General features: G+C 45.3%; 2 protein-coding genes across 3 annotated transcripts in view; one reads left to right on the top strand and one right to left on the bottom strand.

Moving 5' to 3' along the window:
* METTL6 (methyltransferase like 6) lies at positions 1-24,403 on the bottom strand. Of its 2 annotated transcripts, none has more exons than XM_040433474.1 (6): positions 24,268-24,403; positions 18,106-18,416; positions 9,075-9,209; positions 4,405-4,575; positions 2,843-2,984; positions 1-218 (listed from the first exon to the last, which is right to left on the bottom strand). In XM_040433474.1, the coding sequence occupies exons 2-6, from the start codon at positions 18,403-18,405 to the stop codon at positions 79-81; spliced, it is 888 nt and encodes a 295-aa protein (XP_040289408.1). In that variant the 5' UTR covers positions 18,406-18,416; positions 24,268-24,403; the 3' UTR covers positions 1-78. The 2 variants fall into 2 exon arrangements, with proteins under 2 accessions (XP_040289408.1, XP_040289409.1); XM_040433475.1 differs by lacking the exon at positions 24,268-24,403 and adding an exon at positions 23,944-24,076.
* Positions 24,150-24,581, top strand: part of EAF1 (ELL associated factor 1) — a 15,923-nt gene continuing 15,491 nt past the window's right edge. The window contains exon 1 of the mRNA XM_040433476.1: positions 24,150-24,400. Coding sequence (XP_040289410.1) covers positions 24,295-24,400 — 106 coding nt within the window. The 5' untranslated portion in view covers positions 24,150-24,294. The remainder of the gene's footprint in view (positions 24,401-24,581) is intronic.

The following is a 24,581-nucleotide window of genomic DNA, read 5'->3' as shown; positions in this document are numbered from 1 at the left end:
TAAAATAAGATAATATAGAGGGTTTTATTTTAAAAAGAAAAAAAAAAAAAGTTTAAATAAAATTTCCAAAAACAGCCATCACCGAGGTTTATAAAATTTACTCTGGACGAAAACCCGGGGCACACAGAGGCCTTCCTTCTTGTTCACTGTCTCTCGCAGCACGTACTCGTTGGAGACTTCCCTGTACCCGGCTTTTGTGAAAAGAAGTCGCAAGTGTTCTGAAATACAGGAAACAACAAGATGACTAAAGAAAGTGATGTAATAGAGAACTTCTTCTTCTCAGTAAGCAAATAGGCTCCATATTCTATAGTCTGCTTACCTGTAGGATGCTTCTGCTATTAGGACAAGTTTTTACATAGCAAAAGGAAACTCCGGTGAGCGTTGGAGCTTCTTCCTAGCCCAGTGACGTCACATTGCCTAGGCGCAGATCAGTCCTATTCAAGTGAATGGGCCTGATCTGCAATACCAAGCACAGCCGCTGTGCTTTGTAAACTGCAAGGAGGCCATGGCGCTCACAGCCTCCTCAAACAGCTGATCAGAGGGGGGCCAAAAGTCAGACCCCCACCAATCAGGTCATCAATATTAAACACCCTTAATATATGTAGTATAACCACTGAGTTTTTCAATTAAATCTATCTGTATGGCGCCACCTGCTGTTTGTTCTTTTCCTTATTTCTCTGTCCACCTCGGTAACATCTGAGGTGGACACACATGCTCAGGTCATCCTTCACCTGCCATATCTACTGTTAGAAGCTGTGACCAATACAGACAGAGAGCTGCAGCAGAAAGGACACATTCCCCTAAGAAGTCCACACCCCTAAGCTGCCAGCTTGAAATAAATCGAGTAGAGCAATTGGAGCAATGAATAAGGTCCATGTGAGGTACAGGGCTGGTTCTAGTTTTGTTAGAATATCATGCACTATATGATCTCGGGAGTTTAATAGTTTTTTTTTTACATTAATCATGTGAATAACCCTTTTAAGGCTTGATGTTGCACTAGCCTTCACATAGGATGGGGCTTTCCTTTAAAGCAAGGGTCCTCAAACTACGGCATGCGGCCCGCCGAGGACTCTGATCCGGCCCACCGGGTCTTTAACAGTTAACATTAGGCCTACGCGCATCTGCTCCCTCCCTCCGATGTCAGCTCTGCTCCGGCGGTACGTGACTGCTCACTGACGTCACGCGCCTCCTCTCAGGCGACGCAGTGAGTTAGCGCCGCCGCCGCCCACCAGCTTCTCACATCACCGGCCGGAGCAGAGAGAAGAACAGCCAGAACAACTGTGGGTGCGTCAGTGTGGCAGTGTGTGGTGGGCATTTTTTACAATGGGGGGGTGGCGGGGCCGATGCGGGGGACATTAAAATGGCAACCACTTGTCTGTGGGGCAAATGAAAATGGTGGCCACTGTGACAGTGGGAAAACGGGCAGTTAGCTGGGTTGGCATGCTCTCATTTCATACTCAAAGAGACTGTCAACAGGTCAGTCAGAGTGACACTTGAATAATGAAATATCAGGGTGCCAGTCTGCATTTCAATAGGTCAGAATCTGACCTATTGAAATGCAGACTTGCAGCCTGATATTTCATTATCCAAGTCTCTTTGGGAAACAATTGAGAGCATGCCAATCCAGCCAACTGCCAGTTTTCTTTCCATGGGGCAACCATGATAATAAAATAGCATCCTACTTATATACGCATTTCCTTTCAGGCCCGTTATATAGGGAGAACCCCGTCCGTTATATAGGGAGAACCCCGTCAGGCACTGATCTGGTCTGCATAGAAAAGCCTGCAAGAGGTAAGTGTCCACATCGGGGGCACAGACCTGCAAGTTGGGGTTCTGGTTTGGAATGGCTATATAAGCAGGAAGATCCTATTTTAGTGTCATGGTTGTCCCATGAAAAGGATCTTCCTGCTTATATAGCCATTCCAAACCAGAACGTCAACTTAAGTGTAAAATAGATTACTGATTGCGTTTCCTTTTCAGTGTTCGGATTTAGGACGTATCAATTTGGCCCGTTATATAGGGAGATATAACAGAACCCCATCAGGGACTGAGCTGGTCTGCATAGTTAAAGGGATTTTCCCATCTTGGACAATGGGGGCATATCGCTAGGTAGGATATGCCCCCATTGTCCTATAGGTGTGGGTCCCACCGCTGAGACCCGCACTGATATAGAGAACGGAGCCCCGAAAGCGAAGGAGGGCGCACTGCGCATAAGCAGCGCCGTCCATTCATTTCTATGGGGCTGCCGAAAATAGGCTATTTCCGCCAGCCTCATAGAAATAAATGGGAGCATGGGCAGTGCATGCGCAGTACACTCCCATTCACTTTCGGGGCTCCGTTCTCTATATAGGTGCGGGTCCCAGCGGTGGGACCTGCACCTAACGATATTCCCCTATTGTCCAAGATGGGAATACCCCTTTAAAAAAATATAGTCCGGCCCTCCAATGGTTTGAGGGACAGTGAAGTGGCCCCCGGTTTAAAAAGTTTGAGGACCCCTGCTTTAAAGAATGAGTTTGGTTTCCAAATATACTATGTCCCGGCTTTCACAGCATGACCTACAAGACACTAGTGTCTGAGCAATGTTCCAAGGAAAATGCTGACATAAGGAATAGAAGAGCACATGGAGAAATTAGAGGAGAACGTGGCTGAATACTAAATTTAGTCCCTTAAATTAACCCTTTTAGTTAGGAAAGTAAAGCGTTTTATTCTACAGTATGTGATTTGCTATTTAATATTCCTTTGATAGGCCGAGCTCAGCACTAGGCACATACTGCTAGACTTGGAGCTCGGAATTGTTATACTAGACTTTCTATGGTGTCAAGTAAAACATGACAACATTTACCTGTAGTGAAAAAATAAGACCGCGTTCCGTCTTGCCTGACATAAAAGTTTTCTCCAAGTTTGTTTGCAGTCTTGAAGCGTACCATAGCATGATCATTAAGCCCATAGTCACGAAATAAAACATAGCCGCCTGGCTTTAGCACCTGGAAAACAAAACAAGCATATTAAAATGGGCATGTGCCATTAGCAACACCTATTCCCTATCCATAGGGGATACATGTTTGATTGCAAGGGGTCTGACCACTGGGAATCGACAAGTGCCGCCAAACTACCCAGTGAGAATGGTATGGTGGTGCACCGCTCCATTCATTTCTATGGGACGGACGAGTCTGATAGAAGCGAATGGAGCAGTGGACATGGCATCGCTCCATTCTCATGCAGCAGTTAGCTGGTACTTGCAAACCCCCATTCGCATCATCACTCGGAATCCCTGCAGTCAGAAACCCACTGATCAAACACTTATCTGCTATCCTGTGGTTGGGGGATAAGTGTTATTACGAGTGGCACAACTGCTTTAAAGGGCATCTGTCAGCAGATTTGTACCTATGAAACTGACTGCCCTGATTCATGTGTGCTTGGGAACTGAAGACATCTGTTTGTCCCATGTTCATATGTGCCCGCATTGCTGAGAAAAATGATGTTTTAATATATGCAAATGAGCCTCTAGGAGCAACGGGGGCGTTCCAATTACACCTAGAGGCTCCACTTTAATTGACAGGGCCAGGCAGTACAAACATCATCACACTTGGCCCTGTCAATCAAAATGCAGAGGCCGTGGCAGTAGCAGAGAGAGCAGAGCCTCTAGGTGTAATGGAAACACCCCCATTGCTCCTAGAGGCTCAAATCTGCTGACAGATGCCCTTTAAGAATGGGTTTCCACGTTCAGATTGTGCTAATGTAGATGGGATTAAAAAGATACAGATGAGATAGGATTAAAATATACTGCAATCCATAGGAATGGATACACGCTTCCTAATTCCTAAATGCTAGCAAGTAAAATCAAATACCAAGTGAATATAGCGATTTTCTGTCGTAACTGCTGAATATGCAATGATGCTAAGGCTACTTTCACACTAGCAGCACGGACCTCTGGCAGGCTGTTCCGTCGGGTGAACAGCCTGTCGGAACCATCCTGCAGCTAGTGACCGTGTGCCCCCGGACTGCCGCTCCGTCCCCATTGACTATAATGGGGGTGGTGCGGAGTTCCGGCGGAGGCACGGCAGCGCACGGTGAGAGGCTGCCTGAATAAATGTCGGACATGTCGTAGTTTAATTCCGGCAGCCTCTTGCCGTGCGCGGCCGTGCCGCCGCCAGAACTCCGCCCCTATTGTAGTCAATGGGGACGGAGCAGCAGTCTGGGGGCACACGGTCACTAGCGGCAAGACGGATCCGACAGGCTGTTCACCCGACGGAACAGCCTGCCGGAGGTCCGTGCCGCTAGTGTGAAAGTAGCCTTAGCCGGTATAACAGTGTTAACCAATCTAGTTTACCGGATTGTGTAGCAAAATGAAATGGACATCAACTGAGCGGCACAGCTACGAGGGGCTTTACAAATTCCAGTTACCTTGTATATATTTTCTATGGCAAGGTGCATTTTTTCTGGATGAATAGCAGAGAGGACAAAGATTAACGTTGCGACATCCACGCTGTCTGCGGGGATACTGTCTGCCAGAGTGTCTTTGGTCAGGTCACACTGGAATGCTTTGCAGATATCTGGATTATAACATGAATTTTGCTGTGAAGGAAAATACAAAATGCACAGGATTAAGAAGTAATATTGTTTCAGATTATATATAGGCTAGGATCACACGTAGATGGGTTTCCCATCTACGTGTGAGCATCTTGCCAATATATTTAACCCCTTTAAGGACTGGGCCTATTTTTGTTTTTGCTATTTTACTACATACCAATAGCCATAACTTTTTTAATTTTCTGTTCATTAGATGCATTCTTAATGACACTGGTTAATTTACCATGTCTTGTATTGGAAAACAGGTAAAAAAAAAAAACTAAAAAAAAAAACCACAATTCTACCAAGGTTTTTGGGGTTTTGCTGTTACAGCGTTCACGGTGTGCTAAAAATGACATTATGTTCTTATTCTGTGGGTCAATATGATTATTGCGATGCCAAATTTGTTTGGTTTCATTATTTAAAAAAAAATAAAAACCTTTAAAAAAATAAAAATAAATCAAAATTTTTGTTTTATTAGTTTTTACTGGTACCATTTTTGGGGTGTGTACAACTTTTTGATCCCTGTTATTCAAATATTTTTTTAAAGGACAAGGAGACAAATAAATGGCGATTTGCATGTTTTAGTTTTTTTCTGTCATGGCATTCACCACGCAGGAAAAAATATTTTTAATAATTCAGACATTTTTGACCGCAGCGATACCCATTATGTTTATATATTTTTACATGTAAAATTGGGAAAGGGGGATGATTTGTACTTTTAAAATTTCTATTTATAGAAACATAGAATGTGTCGGCAGATAAGAAGAGATATGGGCGGTGTGGAGAGGAGAGAGGAAAAGGAACCTTTCACACCCGTGGAGGAAAAAGTTATCGGCAGATAAGAACCATTTGGCCCATCTAGTCTGCCCGATATACTGAATACTATGGATAGCCCCTGGCCCTATCTTATATGAAGGATGGCCTTATGCCTATCCCATGCATGCCTAAACTCCTTCACTGTATTTGCAGCTACCACTTCTGCAGGAAGGCTATTCCATGCATCCACTACTCTCTCAGTAAAGTAATACTTCCTGATATTACTTTTAAACCTCTGCCCCTCTAATTTAAAACTATGTCCTCTTATAGCAGTTTTTCTTCTTTCAAAAATTCTCTCCTCTTTTACCTTGTTTATTCCCTTTATGTACTTAAAAGTTTCTATCATATCCCCTCTGTCTCGTCTTTCTTCCAAGCTATACACGTTAGGCCTCATGCACACGACCGTTGTGTGCATCCGTAGCCTGTCCGTCAAAAAAACCTGTCCTATTTTTTTGACGGACAACGGTTCACGGACCCATTCAAGTCAATGGGTCCGTGAAAAAACACGGATGCACACAAGATTGGCACCCGCGTCCGTGGTCGTAGGCTACTTTCACACAGACAGATCTGTCGGCATAAAAGCTTTTTGAGAGCTGGAAAACTCAGATCCGACAGTATATTCTAACAAAGAGGCATTCCCATAGTGATGGGGACGCTTCTAGTTAGAATATACTTTGAACTGTGTACATGACTGCCCCCTGCTGCCTGGCAGCACCCGATCTCTTACAGGGGGCTGTGATCCGCACAATTAACCCCTCAGGTGCTGCACCTGAGGGGTTAATTGTGCGGATCATAACCCCCTGTAAGAGATCATGTGCTGCCAGGCAGGAGGGGGCAGACCCCCCTTCCTCCCCAGTTTTAAATTCATTGGTGGCCAGTGTGGCCCCCCTCCCTCCCCTGTATTAAATTCATTGGTGGCCAGTGTGGCCCCCCTCCCTCCCCTGTATTAAATTCATTGGTGGCCAGTGCGGCCGGCCCCCCCTCCCCTGTAGTTAACACATTGGTGGCCAGTGCGGCCGGCCCCCCTCCCTCCCCTGTAGTACTGTAGATTCATTGGTGGCCAGTGGGCCCCCCCCTCCCTCCCCCTCCTACTGGTAAGTGACAGGTCTGTGCTATAAGCAATGCGCCGCACAGACCTTTCACTTACCAGTAGGAGGAGCGCCCGGCCGGTCACAGACATCGCAGCTCGCAGGTAAGTATAATGCTTCTAAAAATTGCTAAGTAACCATAGCAACCAGGACTGCAGTAGCGTCCTGGTTGCCATGGTTACCGATTGGAGCCCCAGCGATTAAACTGGGACTCCGATCGGTACTCTCCGCTGCCACCAATGATAGGGGGGGAGATTTTAATTAGGAGGGAGGGGGGGGCCCACTGGCCACCAATGAATCTACAGTACTATAGGGGAGGGAGGGGGGGCCGGCCGCACTGGCCACCAATGAGTTAAATACAGCACCTAGTGCTCTGTAGAGTCATGTACACAGTTCTTTTAGTATATTCTAACCTGAAGCGTCCCCATCACCATGGGAACGCCTCTGAGTTAGAATATACTGTCGGATCTGAGTTTCACGATCTAACTCAAATCCGATGGTATATTCTAACAGAGGCGTTCCCATGGTGATGGGGACGCTTCAAGTTAAAATATACCATCGGATTGGAGAAAACTCTGATCCGATGGTATAAAAGGGACTCCTGACTTTACATTGAAAGTCAATGGGGGACGGATCCGTTTGCAATTGCACCATATTGTGTCAACGTCAAACGGATCCGTCCCCATTGACTTGCATTGTAATTCAGGACGGATCCGCTTGGCTCCGCACGGCCAGGCGGACACCAAAACGACTTTTTTTTCATGTCCGTGGATTCTCCAAAAATCAAGGAAGACCCACGGACGAAAAAACGGTCACGGATCACGGACCCCGTTTTTGCGGACCTTTAAAAAAAAACGGTCGTGTGCATGAGGCCTTAAGGTCCTTTAATCTTTCCTGGTAAGTTTTATCCTGCAATCCATGTACCAGTTTAGTAGCTCTTCTCTGAACTCTCTCCAAAGTATCAATATCCTTCTGGAGATATGGTCTCCAGTACTGAGCACAATACTCCAAATGAGGTCTCACTAGTGCTCTGTAGAGCGGCATGAGCACCTCCCTCTTTCTACTGGTAATTCCTCTCCCTATACACCCAAGCATTCTGCTTTATTTTTGTTTTTCACATAATAACTTTTTAGTCCCCTTAGGGGGCTAGAACCTGGGATTTTTTTTATCCATTTTCCTATACACCACATTTGAGAACTATTATGGTGAATGAGATTCCGCTGCTCTGCTTGCTGAGCTGTGCCTCGTGCACAGCTTTGCAGGCAGATTACTATGAACTGGGAACCTTCAGCAGGCCCCTGGCTGTCATGATAACCAATTAGAACCCTGCCATTTCACTGCGGGGGCTCCGACGGGAAAGCAGAGGGAGCTGCCTTTTTCTGCCTAACTCCACAGATGCCACGATCGCTACTGAGTGAGGTTTCTTGGGGGTTAATTTACCAGTTTAGGCTTCATCGCTGATACCAGTCATTGCGGCCGGGTGCCAGCTGTATTATATTGCCGGCACCCGCTGTGTATGGAGCAGGCTCAGCCCTTGCACATAATGCCGTACATGTTCGGCATTGGGGGTTAAAGCCATTTTCACTCCACAGACTGCTCACATATCCCATGACTTTAATGTGAGTCTTCACACATCAGTGGCTTACTTTGGAAGCCCTCTCTATTTTGTATGTGATTAAGGATCCCTCCTGCACATTGTAGTCTATAAGTCCGTGAAAAGAACGGACACAACATGGATGCCATTAGTGGAGTGGTTGGCGAACCTATGGCATGGGTGCCAGAGGCGGCACTCAGAGCCCTCTCTGCAGGCACCCGCACCCTGGAAAAAGTCTATGGTGTACCAATATGTCTTAGACTTCTCCTGCCATTCATCAGAGCAGGGCGCGCTATGAACAGTACAGGCAGCGCACTGAATGTAGGCAGGCTATTATAGCTAAATGATAAAGTACATGGAAGATATACTATATAGGACTGTAATATTCAGGTTAAATTGCCGTGTTGGCACTTTGCTATAAATAGGTGGGTTTTGGGTTGTAGTTTGGGCACTCAGTCTCTAAAAGGTTCGCTATCACTGCAATTAGTGTTTAGTCCTTGGTTTTCATGGATGGTTGCTGGAAGATGCTCTGGATACTAATTTTTAGCCTAGCTGTGTCCGTGAAACACGGGTGACAGACTGAAACTTACGGAACCTCGGATCAAACACAGATAGATCACAGGCAGACAGGGTCACAGATGAGACACGGACCATGCCATCATGGACACAGAAGTGTGAATAAGGCCTTAGGCTAATTTATGTGGCTGTATTACAGATTTACAGTATGTTGGATAAATCTAAATAGCCTACTATAGACAGATGCTGAACTTCTATGTGCCTCTAATTTTATACAGAGGTTTTTTCTCACTGATTCATAGGCAATGCATGAGGGGGGGAAAAAAAAAATCACGGCACGTTCCTACTCATGCCATGTGACAGATGTATTCTCCTAGAGGCCATGTTTCATCATTTGCCATGTGCACGAGCCCTAAAGGACTACACTTGTCTAGTAAGAACTGGTGATTCAGCCCAATTTAACAACCCAAGTACAAAGTAATACAAACCTTTACAAACTGTATGGCTCTTGGAGAAAAGTCACAAGCGTACACAAAGAGATGAGGGTCTTCTTCTAACAGTGGGAATAAACAGTTGCCTACACCACAGCCAGCTTCTAGCATAACCAGCCTTTGGTTTTCAAACTGAAAAGTAGAAAATGGGATACAGTTAGTAATCAATTTTTAAGCACATCTTACCCCTTTCACTGCTGGGACAATTTTCACACTTTTAAGATGAACTAAATTAGAATAATAAAATCTCATGCAGTCCTTTAGATGAACACCACCTAAAAAAGGACCTCAGTTCCTTCATTGAACTTCCTCCAATAAGAACAAATCTAGCAAAATGCCACAATAGTCACTGACGGATGTACTCTTAAAGAGGTTGTCCAGGTTCAGAGATGAACCTGGACATACCCATATTTTCACCCACACAGCCCCACTAAGATGAGCATCAGAGCAGTTCATGCTCCGAAGCTCTCCCTTGACCTGCGCAGGATCGAGCAGGGCAAGGGCACATTTACAATAGCACACTGCCGGGCGATGGCTTCTGCCCAGCATGGTGTTCGGTGACATCACCGGCTCTGATGGGCCGGCTTTAGCGCTGCCCTAGCTGTTTTACAAGCTAGGGCAGCGCTAGAGCCCGCCCATCAGTGCCGGTGAAGTCACCGGGCTTACTGCTGGGCGGAAGCCTCCGCCTGGCAGCCCTAAGGAGAGCCCGGTACGTCACCAGAACTCCACAAAATGCCTTTGGCGCAGGGCAAAGGAGAGTATTTGAGCATGAAGTGGGGCTGCCTGGGTGAAAATATGGGTATGTCCGGGTTCAGAGCTGAACTTTAACTACTTACCAACCAGATCTGTTTGTCACTTAAAGGGAAATCGGTCACCAGCAACCTCCCCATCCAACTGTTTGCATAGACACACAGCTGTGGTTTACCTGATCAAAACACTGCTTTTCTTTTGTTGATCAGAGGCTCCATCTCCAAGTCATTTTCTTAATATGCAAATTAGGCCTTTAGTGGAATGGAGGCGTCACCATTGCTCTCTTTGCACCCATTCTCTGCTTCTTTTTGTGCCCAGCCCCTCCCTGGCTGCTTTGATTGACAGGGCCAGGCAGTGTCAAAGCGTGCAATGTAACATGGTAACTTTATTTTAGGGGTAGGTACAAGTGCAGTGACACCAGATATGTCAAGAATTTTATAAGTTTTAGGAATTTGGCACAAAAAATAAAAATAAAAAAGTGTTTAATAGAAAATAAATTATTTTTGGGAAGCTATATTCCAAAAGCCATAGCTTTTTTACTTTCCTCCAGTGAAGAGATATGAGGACTGGATGTTTTGCAAGATAAATTATAGGTGTCACTGGTATAATTTGGGGGTACAGAAAACCCATGGTCATTTTTATACTTTTTCTTTTTTGGGGGACGGGGGGGACGGACACAAACAGCAAATCTGCTACTCCTTACACAATGCGTTGTGCACTATAGTAAGTTATGAGTTTGATTGTGCCGTTACCAAAATATGTATATTTTTATGGTTAACCATTTAAAAGATAATAATTACTCTTACCGGTAATTGGATTTTCCGTATAGCCTCCACAATGGCACTAAGCAGCAGGAGGGTACCCCGTCTCCCAGGGACAGGAAACAACGTGGAGAACAAAGATTTAAAAGCCTCCTCCCCTTTACCTTCTCCAGTAAATACCCAAGAACTCAGAATGATTCTAAAATAATTTTAATTTGGGAGAAAATAAAACAATTTGAATTCAAACAATACAGTCAAGATAATTCAGGGGGGGGGAGAGAAATCTCAGTGCCGTTGTGGAGGCTATACGGAATATCCAATTATCATCTTTTCCGTAGGCCTCCCCAACGGCACTAAGCAGGAGGATTAACAAAGGAACCAGACTAGTGAGGGACTGCTGCCGACAAGACGACTTTTCATCCGAAGGACAAGTCCCTGTTGGCCAAAAAAATCCAGTCTATAGTGATTAAATAACGTAGATGGGCTGGCCCAGGTTGCTGCTAGGCAGATCTGGGATAAAGACGCTGAGGCACTTTCTGCCCATGAAGTAGACATTGCTCTAGTTGAATGTGCTTTCAAACTTGAGGGTGGAGAGAGTCCTTTTTCTTCATATACCATAGCAATGGTCATTTTTATCCAGCGAGAGATAGTAGTTTTTGAGGCTCCTGACCCTTATTCTGTCCTGTGTACTGGATTAGAAGATGATCAGAGTTTCTCAGATATTTAGTGGCCTCCAGGTAAGCCAGGACATACCTCCAAACTTCCAAGTGGTGAAACTTCATCTCAGCAGCCGATTTCGCCTGGGGGCAAAAGGTGGGCAAAGATATTTCCTGCTGACAGTGAAATTTTTAGAAAACTTTCGGTAAAAAGAGGGCTCATGTTTTAGTCCTATTCTATCATCCAGAACATAAAGATAAGGAGGTCTACAGGACAATGCTTGTATGTATTTCTCCTATTCTTCTAGCCGAGGTGATGGCTTTTAGAAAGGCCGTTTTAAAGGACAACAGTCAGAGAGATGTCATCAAGTGGTTCAAAGGGAGGATCCATAAGAACAGAAATGACCAAGTTGAGATCCCAAGGAGGAATCGTAGACCTGAAAATAGGATGTAATCTATAAGCCCCTTTAAAAAAAACTTTTGATTAAATCAAACTCAGACAACCCGACTTCCATAAAGGCACTGAGTGCTGCTATCTAGACCTTAAGGGGGCTCACTCGTAACCCTTTATCAAGACCTTTTTGTAAGAAGTCTAAAATTACCTTAATGTCAGGTGTTAAGGTTGGATTCCAAGAGTCTCTGGCAAACTGGAGGAAAGCCTTCCAAGTTCTAAGATAGATCTTAGATGTGACTGGTTTTCTGCTGGATAAAAGAGCGTTTATGACGGCATCCAATAACCTTTTTGCTTTCAGGATGGACCATTCAAATTCCAGGCAGTAAGTTTTAAATGTTTGGTCGTTGGGTGCCGAGCCGGACCCTGTAGGAGAAGGTCCGGGATCTGAGGAAGGATCCAGTATTCCCCTCTGGGGAGGCTTAGAAGCAGGGGAAACCACGATATTCTTGGCCAATATGGGGCTATTAGGATTACATGAGAGCCTTCCTCTGCTATCTTTGTCAGGACCCTTGGGATCAGTTCGATAGGAGGGAAAGCGTATAGAAGCCCTACAGGCCATGGGCCCGAAAATGCATCCATTCTTGTCAGACTTTCCTTGAACGAGAGGGAATAAAATTGATCTGTCTGCTTGTTTTTCTGGGAAGCAAAGAGATCTAGACTTGGATGACCCCATCTCCTGCAAATTTTTTGAAATATCGACCTGTTGAGACTCCACTCTCCCGGACTCCATTTCCTTCTGGTCAAAAAGTCCACTAGAGTATTTTCTTCTCCTCTTGGATGGACTGAGGAGATTGATTCTATGCGAGTCTTGGCCCAGGAGAAGATTTGGGACGCAATCTGCCAGAGAAATTTGCTCTTTGTGCCCCTAGCTTGTTTAGGTACACCACCGTGGTCCTGTTGTCTGACAGAACTTTGACATTTTGTGAGTGGATAGTTGGGAAAAAGGCTTTTAGTGCCAGAAATACTGCTAGCATTTCCTTTGAATTTGAGGCCATAGAGAGGAGATCTGGATCCCAGACTCCTTGTACCAGCTGATTCCTGCAGTGGGCTCCCCAACCGGACCCGCTTGCGTCCGTTGTGATGACTTCATTTGGTGTCCGCCATAGTACTCCCTGGTTCAGATTCTGCAGGTTCAACCACCAGCCTAGAGAGTTCTTTACCCGGGAGGGAAGAGTCACTGTCCTGTCCAGTGAAAGCGCACTTCGGTTCCAATATTTCAGAAGGAAGTTCTGAAGAACTCTATGTAACTGAGCCCATTTGACTGCCGGTATTGTTGAAGTCATTAGACCTAGAATCTTCATGATACTTCCTGAGCAGACGAAATGCTGAGACCTTTTGTTAGTAACATAGTATATAAGGCCGAACAAAGACATTTGTCCATCCAGTTCGGCCTGTTATCCTGCAAGTTGATCCAGAGAAAGGCAAAAAAAAAAGAACTGTGGAGGTAGAAGCCAATTTTCTCCACTTAAGGGGAAAAAATTCCTTCCCGATTCCAATCAGGCAATCAGAATAACTCCCTGGATCAATGACCCATCTCTAGTAGCTATAGCCTGTAAAATTATTACACTCCAGTAATACGTCCAGGCCCCTCTTGAACTCTTTTAGTGAACTCACCATCACCACCTCCTCAGGCAGAGTGTTCCATAGTCTCACTGCTCTTACCGTAAAGAATCCTCTATGTTTGTGTACGAACCTTCTTTCCTCCAGACGCAGAGGATGTCCCCTTGTCACAGTTACAGTACTGGGGATAAATCTCTGTACTGACCCCTGATATATTTATACATAGTAATTAGATCTCCCCTCAGTCTTTTTTCTAAAGTGAATAACCCTAATATTGATAATCTTTCAGGGTACTGTAGTCCTCCCATTCCAGTTATTACTTTAGTTGCCCTCCTCTCCATGTGTGGTGTGACTAGTGATTTGTAAAGTGGTAGGACTATGTTCTTATCACGGGCATCTATGCCCCTTTTGTTGCAACTTATCATCGTATTGGCCTTGGCAGCAGCTGCCTGACACTGGTTTTTACAGCTTTGTTTGCTGTTCACTAAAATTCCTAGGTCCTTTTCCATGTCAGTGTTACCCAGTGTTTTACCATTTAGTATGTACGGGTGACTTGCATTATTCCTTCCCATGTGCATAACCTTACGGTGTTAAACTTCATCTGCCACTTATCTGCCCAAGCCTCAGAAAGAAAGAAAGATAGAAAGATCATCTGATGGGAATTCAACTGAATTCCCCAAAAAACTTTTACCCTGCTGGGAGATAGATCGGATTTGTCCAGATTCAGTTTCCAGCCCAGTGACTTGAGAGTGCTCAGTACTATCTGTAAATTACTTTGCAGCAGAATCTGTGATGATGCTGAGATGAGAAAATAGTCTAGGTATGGAATAATTATTATTTGTTTTTGATGGAAGACGCTTGAGATTTCTGCCACTAACTTGGTAAAGATCCTCGGGGCTGATGCGAGGCCGAAGGGTAGGACCTGGAACTGCAGATGGACAAAGTTGGTTTCTCAGGAAGATTGTGAACCGGAGATACTTCTGGTGATTGGGGTAAATTGGCACAATAGTATGCATCTGCCAAGTCAAGAGTTACCATGTAGCAATCCTGGGTCAACAAGTTGATGGTAGACTTCACTGTCTCCATCTTAAATTTTTTGTACTGGATGAATTTGAGATGTTTTAGATTGATAATAGCTCGGAAGGAGCTGTTCGTTTTTTTTCACCAGGAATATTGGGGAGTAGAGTCCTTTGCCTGTCTGATCTTCTGGCACTGGGATAACTGCTTCCTTCTCTAATAAAGTAGAATATGATACTCTAGTAAATGATGATCCTCCTTTTTTAGTTTTCTGTTTATTATAAATCTTTCTGGTGGGGTGGGGAACTCCAGCCAGTATCCTTGACGAATTATATCCAGGATCCAAGGAGACACTGATCTTTTCCCAGGCTGAGATGAACCTTTTTAATCCTTCCCCCCCACACTGGATTTCTGGCGTCATAAATTTGACTGTTTTGAGGATTTATCCTGGTTAAAGAGGAACCCCCTACCTCTAGAGGGATGCCAGGATCCCAAGTTGTCTTTTCTTTTGATCCGGCCTGTCCCTTTTTTTGAGTTCGAAAGGAACGTCGCTGTTGAAAGAACTTGGTTTCAGAAGGGAACCCCTTTTTCCTATCGGATGCCTTTTCCAAAATGTCATCCAATACGGACCCAAATAGTCTGTCTCCTACACAAGGGATACCACAAAGACTGTTTTTAGAAGTGGTGTCCCCTGACCAGGATCTTAACCAAACAGACCTTCTGGCGGTATTGGAAAGAGCTACAGATCTAGCGGACAATTTGACCAGGTCTGCGGAAGCGTCAGCTAAAAATTTTGCAGCTTGTTTCAATACCGGCAGGGAAGATATAATATCTTCCTCTAGGGGTGCATGAAATCAAATGTTTTTCCAACTGGGACAACCATAAGGGTTGAGTCCTAGCTGTGAATGTGGATGGAATACTGGGTCTCAACATAGCAGTATTTGTCTCCCAAGATCTTTTAAAAACAGATTCACATTTTTTGTCCATTGTATCTCTTAATAATCCTACATCCTCAAAAGGGATGCCTTTTTGGATATCCTGGCTATAGGTGCATCTACTCTGGGAGTTTTGTCCCAGTGGACCGAGTCACCTTCATTAAAGGGATATTTTCTTTTGAATACCTTAGAGGTTCCTGATCTTTTTTCAAGGTCTTTCCATTCTTCTGAGATTCATTTTTTAATGTTATCGTGGACTGGGAATACTCTCTTTGTCCTATCCCCTACCCCTTTAAACATTTGATCTTAAATTGTTTAGGCTTCTTTTGACTCTTCGAGGTTCATGGTAGCCCTAATCGCTTTCAGGAGAGATTCTGTTTCTTCTATGGAACATAGTGGCAGGGCTCCAGATGGCGACCAAAATGGTCGCCAATACGACTTTGGAATTTACAAATGGCGACAAGACTTTTTAGTCTTGTCGCCATTTGCGACTACACCCGCCGCCGCATCTCTGCCGTTGAATACAGAGGCGGGGCACAGGAGATGATAGTTCTCTGCCCCGCCGCCGATGGTCTTCTCAGCAGCGCAGTGGAGAAGGAGTCTCTCCCTCCCCCCTGTGCTGCTGCCGCCGCCAATAAGAAGAGGGATGAGAGGAGGAGGAGGGGAGGGGCTGTGGCCACTGCGCCACCAATGAAGATAACTGACCTGTTAATACAAATACAGGAGGCGACCTCTATGACAGGAAGCTGCGGCACCTGAGGGGTTAACTGCAGCGGATCGCAGCTCCCTGTCATAGAGGTCGGGTGCCGGCTATTTGATTCCGGCACCCGCCTCCTGTATTTATATTAACAGGTCAGTTATCTTCAACAGGTCAGTATAATAAACATTGGTGGCGCAATGCGCCCCCCCAATATAATAAACATTGGTTGCGCAGTGCCAATGAGGGTTAAAAATTAAAAAAAATATCAACTCACCTCCTCCAATTGATCGCGTAGCTGCCGGTCTCCTGTTCTTTCTTCAGGACCTGTGGTGACATCACTGAGCTCATCACATGGTCCATTACCATGGTGATGGATCATGTGATGAGCACAGTGATGTCACCACAGGTCCTTTGACAGGTCCTGAAGAAAGAGCAGGAGACCGGCAGCTACGCGATCAATTGGAGGAGGTGAGTTAATATTTTTTTTATTTTTTAACCCTCAATTGACCTACTAAGCATTCTGTATAAAAGAATGCTATTATTTTCCCTTATAACCATGTTATAAGGGAAAATAATACAGTGGATAGACTTTCATCTTAGCAACCATCCGTGAAAATCGCACCGCATCCGCACTTGCTTGCAGATGCTTGCGATTTTCACGCAGCCCCATTCACTTCAATATAGAGCATGCTGCGATTTTCACACAACGCACAAGTGATGCGTGAAAATCACCGCTCATGTGCACAGCCCCATAGAAATTAATGGGTCCGGATTCAGTGCGGGTGCAATGCGTTCACCTCACGCATTGCACCCGCGCGGAAATCTCGCCCGTGTGAAAGGGGCCCAAGGGTGAATAGGACAAGGGTTCCAGCCCCTAAGGGGGCTAATAGTAAGTAAGTAAAAATAAAAAAATTAAAACAAACACTAAGGCTACTTTTACACTTGCGGCAGTGTAATGCGGCAAGCCGTTCAGTCGTCGGAACTGCCTGCCAGATTCGCCGATCTGGATGTGACTGAAAGCATTTGTGAGACGCATCCGGATGTGGATCCATCTCACAAATGCATTGCAAGAACGAATCCGTCTCTCCGCTTGTCATGTGATCAGACGGATCCGTCTTGTATCTTTTTACACATTTTTACCGATCTGTGCATGCGCAGACCGGAAGGACTGATCCGGCATTTTGAATGCCGGATCCGGCACTAATAAATTCCTATGGGGAAAAATTCAGGCAAGTCTCCAGTTTTTTTTGCCGGAGATAAAACCGTAGCATGCTACGGTTTTATCTTTTGCCTGATCAGTCAAAATGACTGAACTGAAGACATCCTGATGCATCCTGAATGGATTACTATCCATTCAGAATACATGGGGATATGCCTGATCAGTTTTTTTCCGGTATAGAGCCCCTGTGACGGAACTCAGTGGCGGTAAAGAAAAACGCTAGTGTGAAAGTACCCTAAAATATTAAGTTTAAATCCCCCCTTTCCCAATTTTACATATAAAAATATATAAACAATAAATAAAAAAATATATATCATATCGCTGCGTCCAAAAAGTCCAAACTATTAAATTATTTAAAAAATATCTCCTATGCGGTGAGCGCAGTCACAGAAATAAATAAATAAATAAAAACCATGCGATTCGCCATTTTTTGTCACCTTGTCACCCTAAAAAATAGAATAGGACTGTTCTATTATGGGCCGAACGTTTCATAAAATGCGAAATGCACGCGGCTATTTATTTATTTATTTGCGTTGTATTGAGTATCGCAATACTTTTTTATGGTGACGAAAGCAAATCAAAATTTTGGTATCGAAACAACCCTACGCCGATCTATCGTTGTCACGATACCAAAATTTTGATTCGGTTTCGATTTGGCGACTAAAAATGTAATTTGGCTCCTAAATTTTTCAGCTCAGGAGCCAATGGCTGCTAGGAGGGGTCTACCCGCTTCGTCTTCAGAAGAGGTGGAATCAGAATCTGAAGAATCATTGTCTTCATCAAAATCTAAATCCAAAATCGAAATCATTAGCCATAGAAATGCATTGGTACCCCAGCCAGAAGGAGCCTCCTCCCTTGGTTAACTACTAAGATGCAGCGGTCGCTATTAACCACAGTATCATAATCAAGGGCTAACAGATTCAATGCAATGAAGAAAAAAAAGACAACACTTAATTATACAGAGACTAACCCTCACCTCTCTGCATGCTTTAAGTTCCTCAAATTCCCTAGTGGTCCAGTGCCTGTCCTTGAAAAAATTGGTGCTATTTCTCTTGTAGAAAAGATCCCAGTTCTTCTGTGCTTCTTTTTCTAGCTTCAGTTGCTTGAATTCAGACACCAGTGTCACATCACCCTGTACGCTCTGAGCCACATGAGTGTTTGGAAGCTCTACATTCAGAACCTTTCTCTGGAACGGTACCTCTGAAGCGGAAAATCTTCTGCAAGAAGAGTCAGCATCCATCGTTGACGTGTCCTCCTCCAAAGTACAGGAGGCCATGTTACTCCGCTCTGATGGAAAGTTAATAAGAGAAACAAGGAGTCACAATCAGCAAAGTTCTGGAGATTTTCCGGTGAAAAATCTGCATCATATCTGCCGGTATTTCACAGCAGCAAAATCACATTTTGGATTTTGTTGCTGAAATTAGGGGTGGGCGATATGGCCTAAAATCTATATTGCGATATAATTTTAAGCATGTGCGATATATATCGCAATATATTGTTTTCTATATTTGGGGGGGGTGTTTAAACTTTTTTTTTAATAACTATTAGCCTCCTTAAGGGCTAGAACCCTTGTCATATTCACCCTAATAGAGCTCTATTAGGGTGAATAGGACTTTATACTCTCCCTGCTGCCCTGTGCTTTGTGCACACAACAGCAGGGAGCTGACCATGGCAGCCAGCCTCTCATGTGCCCCCCAGCCTCTGATCCGCCCCCCAGCCTCTCATGTGCCCCCCAGCCTCTCCCTCTTATCAGCCCCCTCTGGTAACTCAAACCCACCCCTCCCTCCCAGTATTAATCATTGGTGGCAGTGGCCACAGGGTCCCCCTCCCCCCCCTTCATTGGTGGCAGTGGGCAGTACCGATCGGAGTCCCAGCAGTGTAATGCTGGGGCTCCGATCGGTTACCATGGCAGCCAGGAGTCACGCTACTAAAGTCATGGCTGCCATGGTATGTTAGTGAGCAGCATTATACTCACTTGCGCCGTGGCCGCTCCTTCTTCTCATAGGTCTGTGCGGCGCATTGCTAATGCTATAAGCATTAGCAATGCGCCGCACAGACAGAAGAAAGAGCGACCAGCGGCCACGGCGCAAGTGAGTATAATGCTGCTCACTAACATACCATGGCAGCCAGGACTTCAGTAGCATGACTCCTGGCTGCCATGGTAACCGATCGGAGCCCCAGCATTACACTGCTGGGACTCCGATCGGAACTGCCCAATGCAGAGACTGAAGAACATTCCCGACACCCGACCTCTAACAGGACGCTGTGATCCGCGCGATTAACCCCTCAACTGAGGGGTTAATTGCGGCGGATCGCAGCGTGCAGTCATAGGGGCCGGGATATGGCCGGCACATTCATTGGTGGCGCAGTGGCCACAGTCCCTCCCCTCCTCCTCTGTTCTCATTGGTGGTCAGCGGCAGCCGCGCACAGTGGGGAGGGAGGGACTCCCTCCTTCTCCACTGTGTCGGCTCAGGAGAACATGGTGCGCGCCGAGAGCGTGATCATATCGCGGTCCGGCGATATGCACAAAATCCATATCGTGGCAAAAATTTTAATCGCCTATATCGCCCACCCCTAGCTAAAATTATCGAAGAAATGATGCAGGTTTGTAACAGATTTCATCCTCCCATTGCAAAGGATGAAATCTGTTGCAGATTTTCGCAACATAAATTGCCATGCTGCAGCTTTGAAATCTGCACCACGTCAAGTTATTCCACAGGCGATTCCAAAGCGGAAAATCTGCAACATTTGCGCAACATGTGACTGTACCCTAAAATAATATTTTCTGAATGGCCATAAGCTGTTAAAAGGGTTGTCCCAAGATGGACATTTATCACCTATTTAAAGGACAGTTGATAAATGTCTGATCGCCAAGGCCACATGGGTTTCTCTTCACAGCATGCCTGGTGTGCTGCCCCATAAAAAGCTTATGGAACTGGCAGAGACAATAGAGTACAGTGCTCAGCTCTCTCCGCCAGTCCCAAAGACTTTGAATGGAGTAGAAGTGTGCACGCTCGACTGCCATTACTCCACTTCAGTGTGGAGGATCTGTCCACCTATTCTAGTGATGGTTGGGGTCCAAAGATCAGACATTTATTACATCTCCCTGGGCTATAAAAAGATTGGAAAGTGGTAGGCTCAGCATCCATAAGACGGCATTCTCTGCCAGCATCTGATGCCTTCTGCTTAGGGTTGCCACCTTTCCGAATAAAAAATATCGACCAAGTTAAGCCACACTCCAAAGGCGTGTGTGGTTGTCGGGGCATGGCTTAACACAGGGTGTTAAGTCAATACGTCATAACGTGGCTCCCGGTATTAATGCCCCCATCAGTGCCCCCCAGTGATACTAATGCCCCCCATCAGTGCCCCCCCAGTGATACTAATGCCCCCATCAGTGCCCCCCCAGTGATACTAATGCCCCCATCAGTGCCCCCCCAGTGATACTAATGCCCCCATCAGTGCCCCCCCAGTGATACTAATGCCCCCATCAGTGCCCCATCAGTGATACTAATGCCCCCAGTGATACTAATGCCCCCATCAGTGCCCCCCCAGTGATACTAATGCCCCCAGTGCCCCCCCAGTAATATTAATGCCCCCATCAGTGCCTCCCCAGTAATATTAATGCCCCCATCAGTGCCTCCCCCAGTAATATTAATGCCCCCATCAGTGCCTCCCCCAGTAATATTAATGCCCCCATCAGTGCCTCCCCCAGTAATATTAATGCCCCCATCAGTGCCCCCCTAGTGATACTAATGCCCCCATCAGTGATACTAATGCCCCCATCAGTGCCCCCCCAGTAATATTAATGCCCCCATCAGTGCCTCCCCCAGTAATATTAATGCCCCCATCAGTGCCTCCCCCAGTAATATTAATGCCCCCATCAGTGCCCCCCCAGTGATACTAATGCCCCCATCAGTGATACTAATGCCACCATCAGTGCCCCCCCAGTAATATTAATGCCCCCATCAGTGCCTCCCCCAGTAATATTAATGCCCCCATCAGTGCCTCCCCCAGTAATATTAATGCCCCCATCAGTGCCTCCCCCAGTAATATTAATGCCCCCATCAATGCCCCCATCAGTGATACTAATGCCCCCATCAGTGCCTCCCCCAGTAATATTAATGCCCCCATCAGTGCCTCCCCCAGTAATATTAATGCCCCCATCAGTGCCCTCCCAGTGATACTAATGCCCCCATCAGTGATACTAATGCCCCCATCAGTGCCCCCCAGTAATATTAATGCCCCCATCAGTGCCTCCCCCAGTAATATTAATGCCCCCATCAGTGCCCCCCCAGTGATACTAATGCCCCCATCAGTGATACTAATGCCATCAGTGCCCCCCCAGTAATATTAATGCCCCCATCAGTGCCTCCCCCAGTAATATTAATGCCCCCATCAGTGCCTCCCCCAGTAATATTAATGTCCCAATCAGTGCCTCCCCCAGTAATATTAATGCCCCCATCAGTGCCTCCCCCAGTAATATTAATGCCCCCATCAGTGCCTCCCCCAGTAATATTAATGGCCCCCATCAGTGCCCCCCCAGTGATACTAATGCCCCCATCAGTGATACTAATGCCCCCATCAGTGCCCCCCCAGTAATATTAATGCCCCCATCAGTGCCTCCCCCAGTAATATTAATGCCCCCATCAGTGCCCCCCCAGTGATACTAATGCCCCCATCAGTGATACTAATGCCCCCATCAGTGCCCCCCCCCCCCCGTGGGCCCGGCCCCAAAGTTAAAGGCTGTACTACTGAGCGCTCCACAATGGAAGAGCTCATTAGTAAGAATCCATCCAGTTATACCGGCAGGGGCACTAAAATATCAGCTTGAGGCAACCCTACAGGTTTTGTTCAGGGGTGCACCGTTAATTAAAACATTTCCTAAGGAATAGTCGACCCCTGGAATCACGTATAATAAAAAGTTCTACTAGTTTATAATAAATTTCCAATACATGTATTTTCAAGAACTCTGCTTGCCTTTGGTGAATGGAAACTAGCAATTAATTACTGCCCCCATAATCAGCTGCGATATACGTATGCTGCTATCAGTCACTGACACCATGAGGAGCAGGGGCGGATTGGCCGGTGCCCAGGGGTCCACATGAGCCCTCCTCCTCACAGCCGGCCAGTGGAAGTTTTTGGGGGACGTATTATGTTCTGTAGGCTCTATTGGGGTGGTATAATGTGCCACAGTATGGTATTGTTGGCCCTGCCTTCCATCAATTTGGACCAGACTACAAAAAGGGGCCACTTTTAGTATTTTTTCGAGGGCCACTTTAAGTACGAGGCTGAAGTTGGTTTCTTATTCGTCCAGTTTCTTATTCACTGAAGTTGGTTTCTTATTCGTCAGTTTCTTATACATTACTATGACAAATAAACCTTTTTTCCTCTTATTCCTCTGCAGTAAATCTGTTTTTTTCTACATAAATGTTAAATATTATTTGTGAACAATCAGATTAATAAAAAAAAAAAATCTACATTATTGGTGTTTTTACTGAAAAATGGATGAAAAAATATGCATTTTGAATAAGTAACTGAGGAATATAAGGGGTTAAACGCCGTTGGGCCACTAATCAAAGGGTTAAAATATAAAGAGTAAGGGCCCCTCCATAACACCCAACTGTATCCAGCCTGGCCCAAACTGTGGATTGGCAGGAAAACAGGTGCCAACTATATACATTTTCAGCATTTTGAATAAGTAACTGAGGAATATAAGGGGTTAAACGCTGTTGGGCCACTAATCTAAGGGTGGAAATATATAGAGTAAGGGCCCCTCCATAATACCCAACTGTATCCAGCCTGGCCCAAACTGTGGATTGGCAGGAAAACAGGTGCCAACCTTGCCAACTATATACATTTTCTGCATTTTGAATAAGTAACTGGTGATTTTAAGGGGTTAAACGCTGTTGGGCCACTAATCTAAGGGTGGAAATATAAAGAGTAAGGACCCCTCCATAACACCCAAATGTATCCAGCCTGGCCCAAACTGTGGATTAAAACAAGACCTATATTGTATTGTTGTAAATATATGGACCTACAGATAACGGGGGAGATTTATCAAAATCTGTCCAAAGGAAAAGTTGATGAGTTGAACATAAACCAATCAGATCGCTTCTTTTATTTTGTAGAGTCCTTGTTATTAATGAACGAAGCGATCTGATTGGTTGCTATGGACAACTCAGCAACTTTTCTATGGACAGGTGTTAATAAATCTCCCCAACATGTTATTTTTTTTTCCAGAGAAATGCACTGTGTGGAAGGGTCCTTACTCTTTATATTTCCACCCTTAGATCAGTGGCCCAACGGCATTTAACCCCTTAAATTCCTGTTACTTATTCAAAATGCTGAAAATGTATATAGTTGGCAAGGTTGGCACCTGTTTTCTTGCCAATCCACAGTTTGGGCCAGGCTGGGTACAGTTGGGTGTTATGGAGGGGTCCTTACTCTTTATATTTCCACCCTTAGATCAGTGGCCCAAAAGCGTTTAACCTCTTAAATTCCTCAGTTACTTATTCAAAATGCATATTTTTTCATCCATTTTTCACTATCGTTTTTTTTAGTAAAAACACAAATAATCTAGATTTTTTTTTATTAATCTGATTGTTCACAAATAATATTTAACATTTATGTAGAAAAAAACTGATTTACTGCAGAGGAATAAGAGAAAAAAAGGTTTATTTGTCATAGTAATGTATAAGAAACTGGACGAATAAGAAACCAACTTCAGCCTCGTACTTTACGTTCACAGTCCGCCCCCGATACAGAAATTATTATAATGGGAAGGCAACGTACATAAGAAGGCTGCTTAACTTACATTCCTTAAAATTCATTTACATAAAACTAGGAAAACCTCTTAAAAACTCTTGAACGTTCCAACAGAAAAGTCAGTTACTACTGAAACGCAATATCAATGTCCATGTAACGGAACTATGCGGGGCCACGCCAGGTTTCTGCGGAATATCCCCGCCGCAGCACACTGACACTCTGTACTGAAGGCCGGACTCTATGACATCGCTGAGCGCGTCACTAACTACGTTGTGCCTGCAGGGAACCCTGCGCTGCGCTCTGGACACTACTGCGTCTGCGCAACCGGAGCGCTCGAAGAAAGACGCACTTACCGTTTTGTTGATGCTATTACCTGCATAGCTCGCCACTCCTTGGAGCAATGAACGGGACGCCACCCCCACCGCCTTTGGACCGGGAGGAACACGGGCTGAGGTTAGGAGAGAGCTTCGAGAAGAAGCCGCGCTCCTCCTTCCACACAGTGCGCTGTGAGTACCGGGTCGTGACGTCACGTGTCTTCTGCCAATCACGCGCTGCCTCTGCCAGTGACGTCAGCTTTGTTTATTGTTCACCAGCGAGCTACGTCACGTTGCTGATGTCATTCTGCCATTGGCGTATTGTGGATCGTGAGTGGAGTGCCCCCTTAGAATATATACCTTTCACTATATG

Source organism: Bufo bufo, chromosome 5, assembly GCF_905171765.1.
Source record: "Bufo bufo chromosome 5, aBufBuf1.1, whole genome shotgun sequence".
Lineage (NCBI taxonomy): Eukaryota > Metazoa > Chordata > Amphibia > Anura > Bufonidae > Bufo > Bufo bufo.
Note: the sequence above shows the minus strand (reverse complement) of the source record. Positions and strands in the feature narration are given on the sequence as shown.

Excerpts from the sequence above, each read along its gene's own strand:
- METTL6 (XM_040433474.1), bottom strand. The coding sequence starts at position 18,405 with ATGGCCTCCTGTACTTTGGAGGAGGACACGTCAACGATGGATGCTGAC. Across the intron at positions 4,576-9,074 it reads GAGCCATACAGTTTGTAAAG|CAAAATTCATGTTATAATCC; the intron begins GTTTGTATTACT and ends TTTCCTTCACAG. Across the intron at positions 2,985-4,404 it reads CCATAGAAAATATATACAAG|GTGCTAAAGCCAGGCGGCTA; the intron begins GTAACTGGAATT and ends TTTGTTTTCCAG.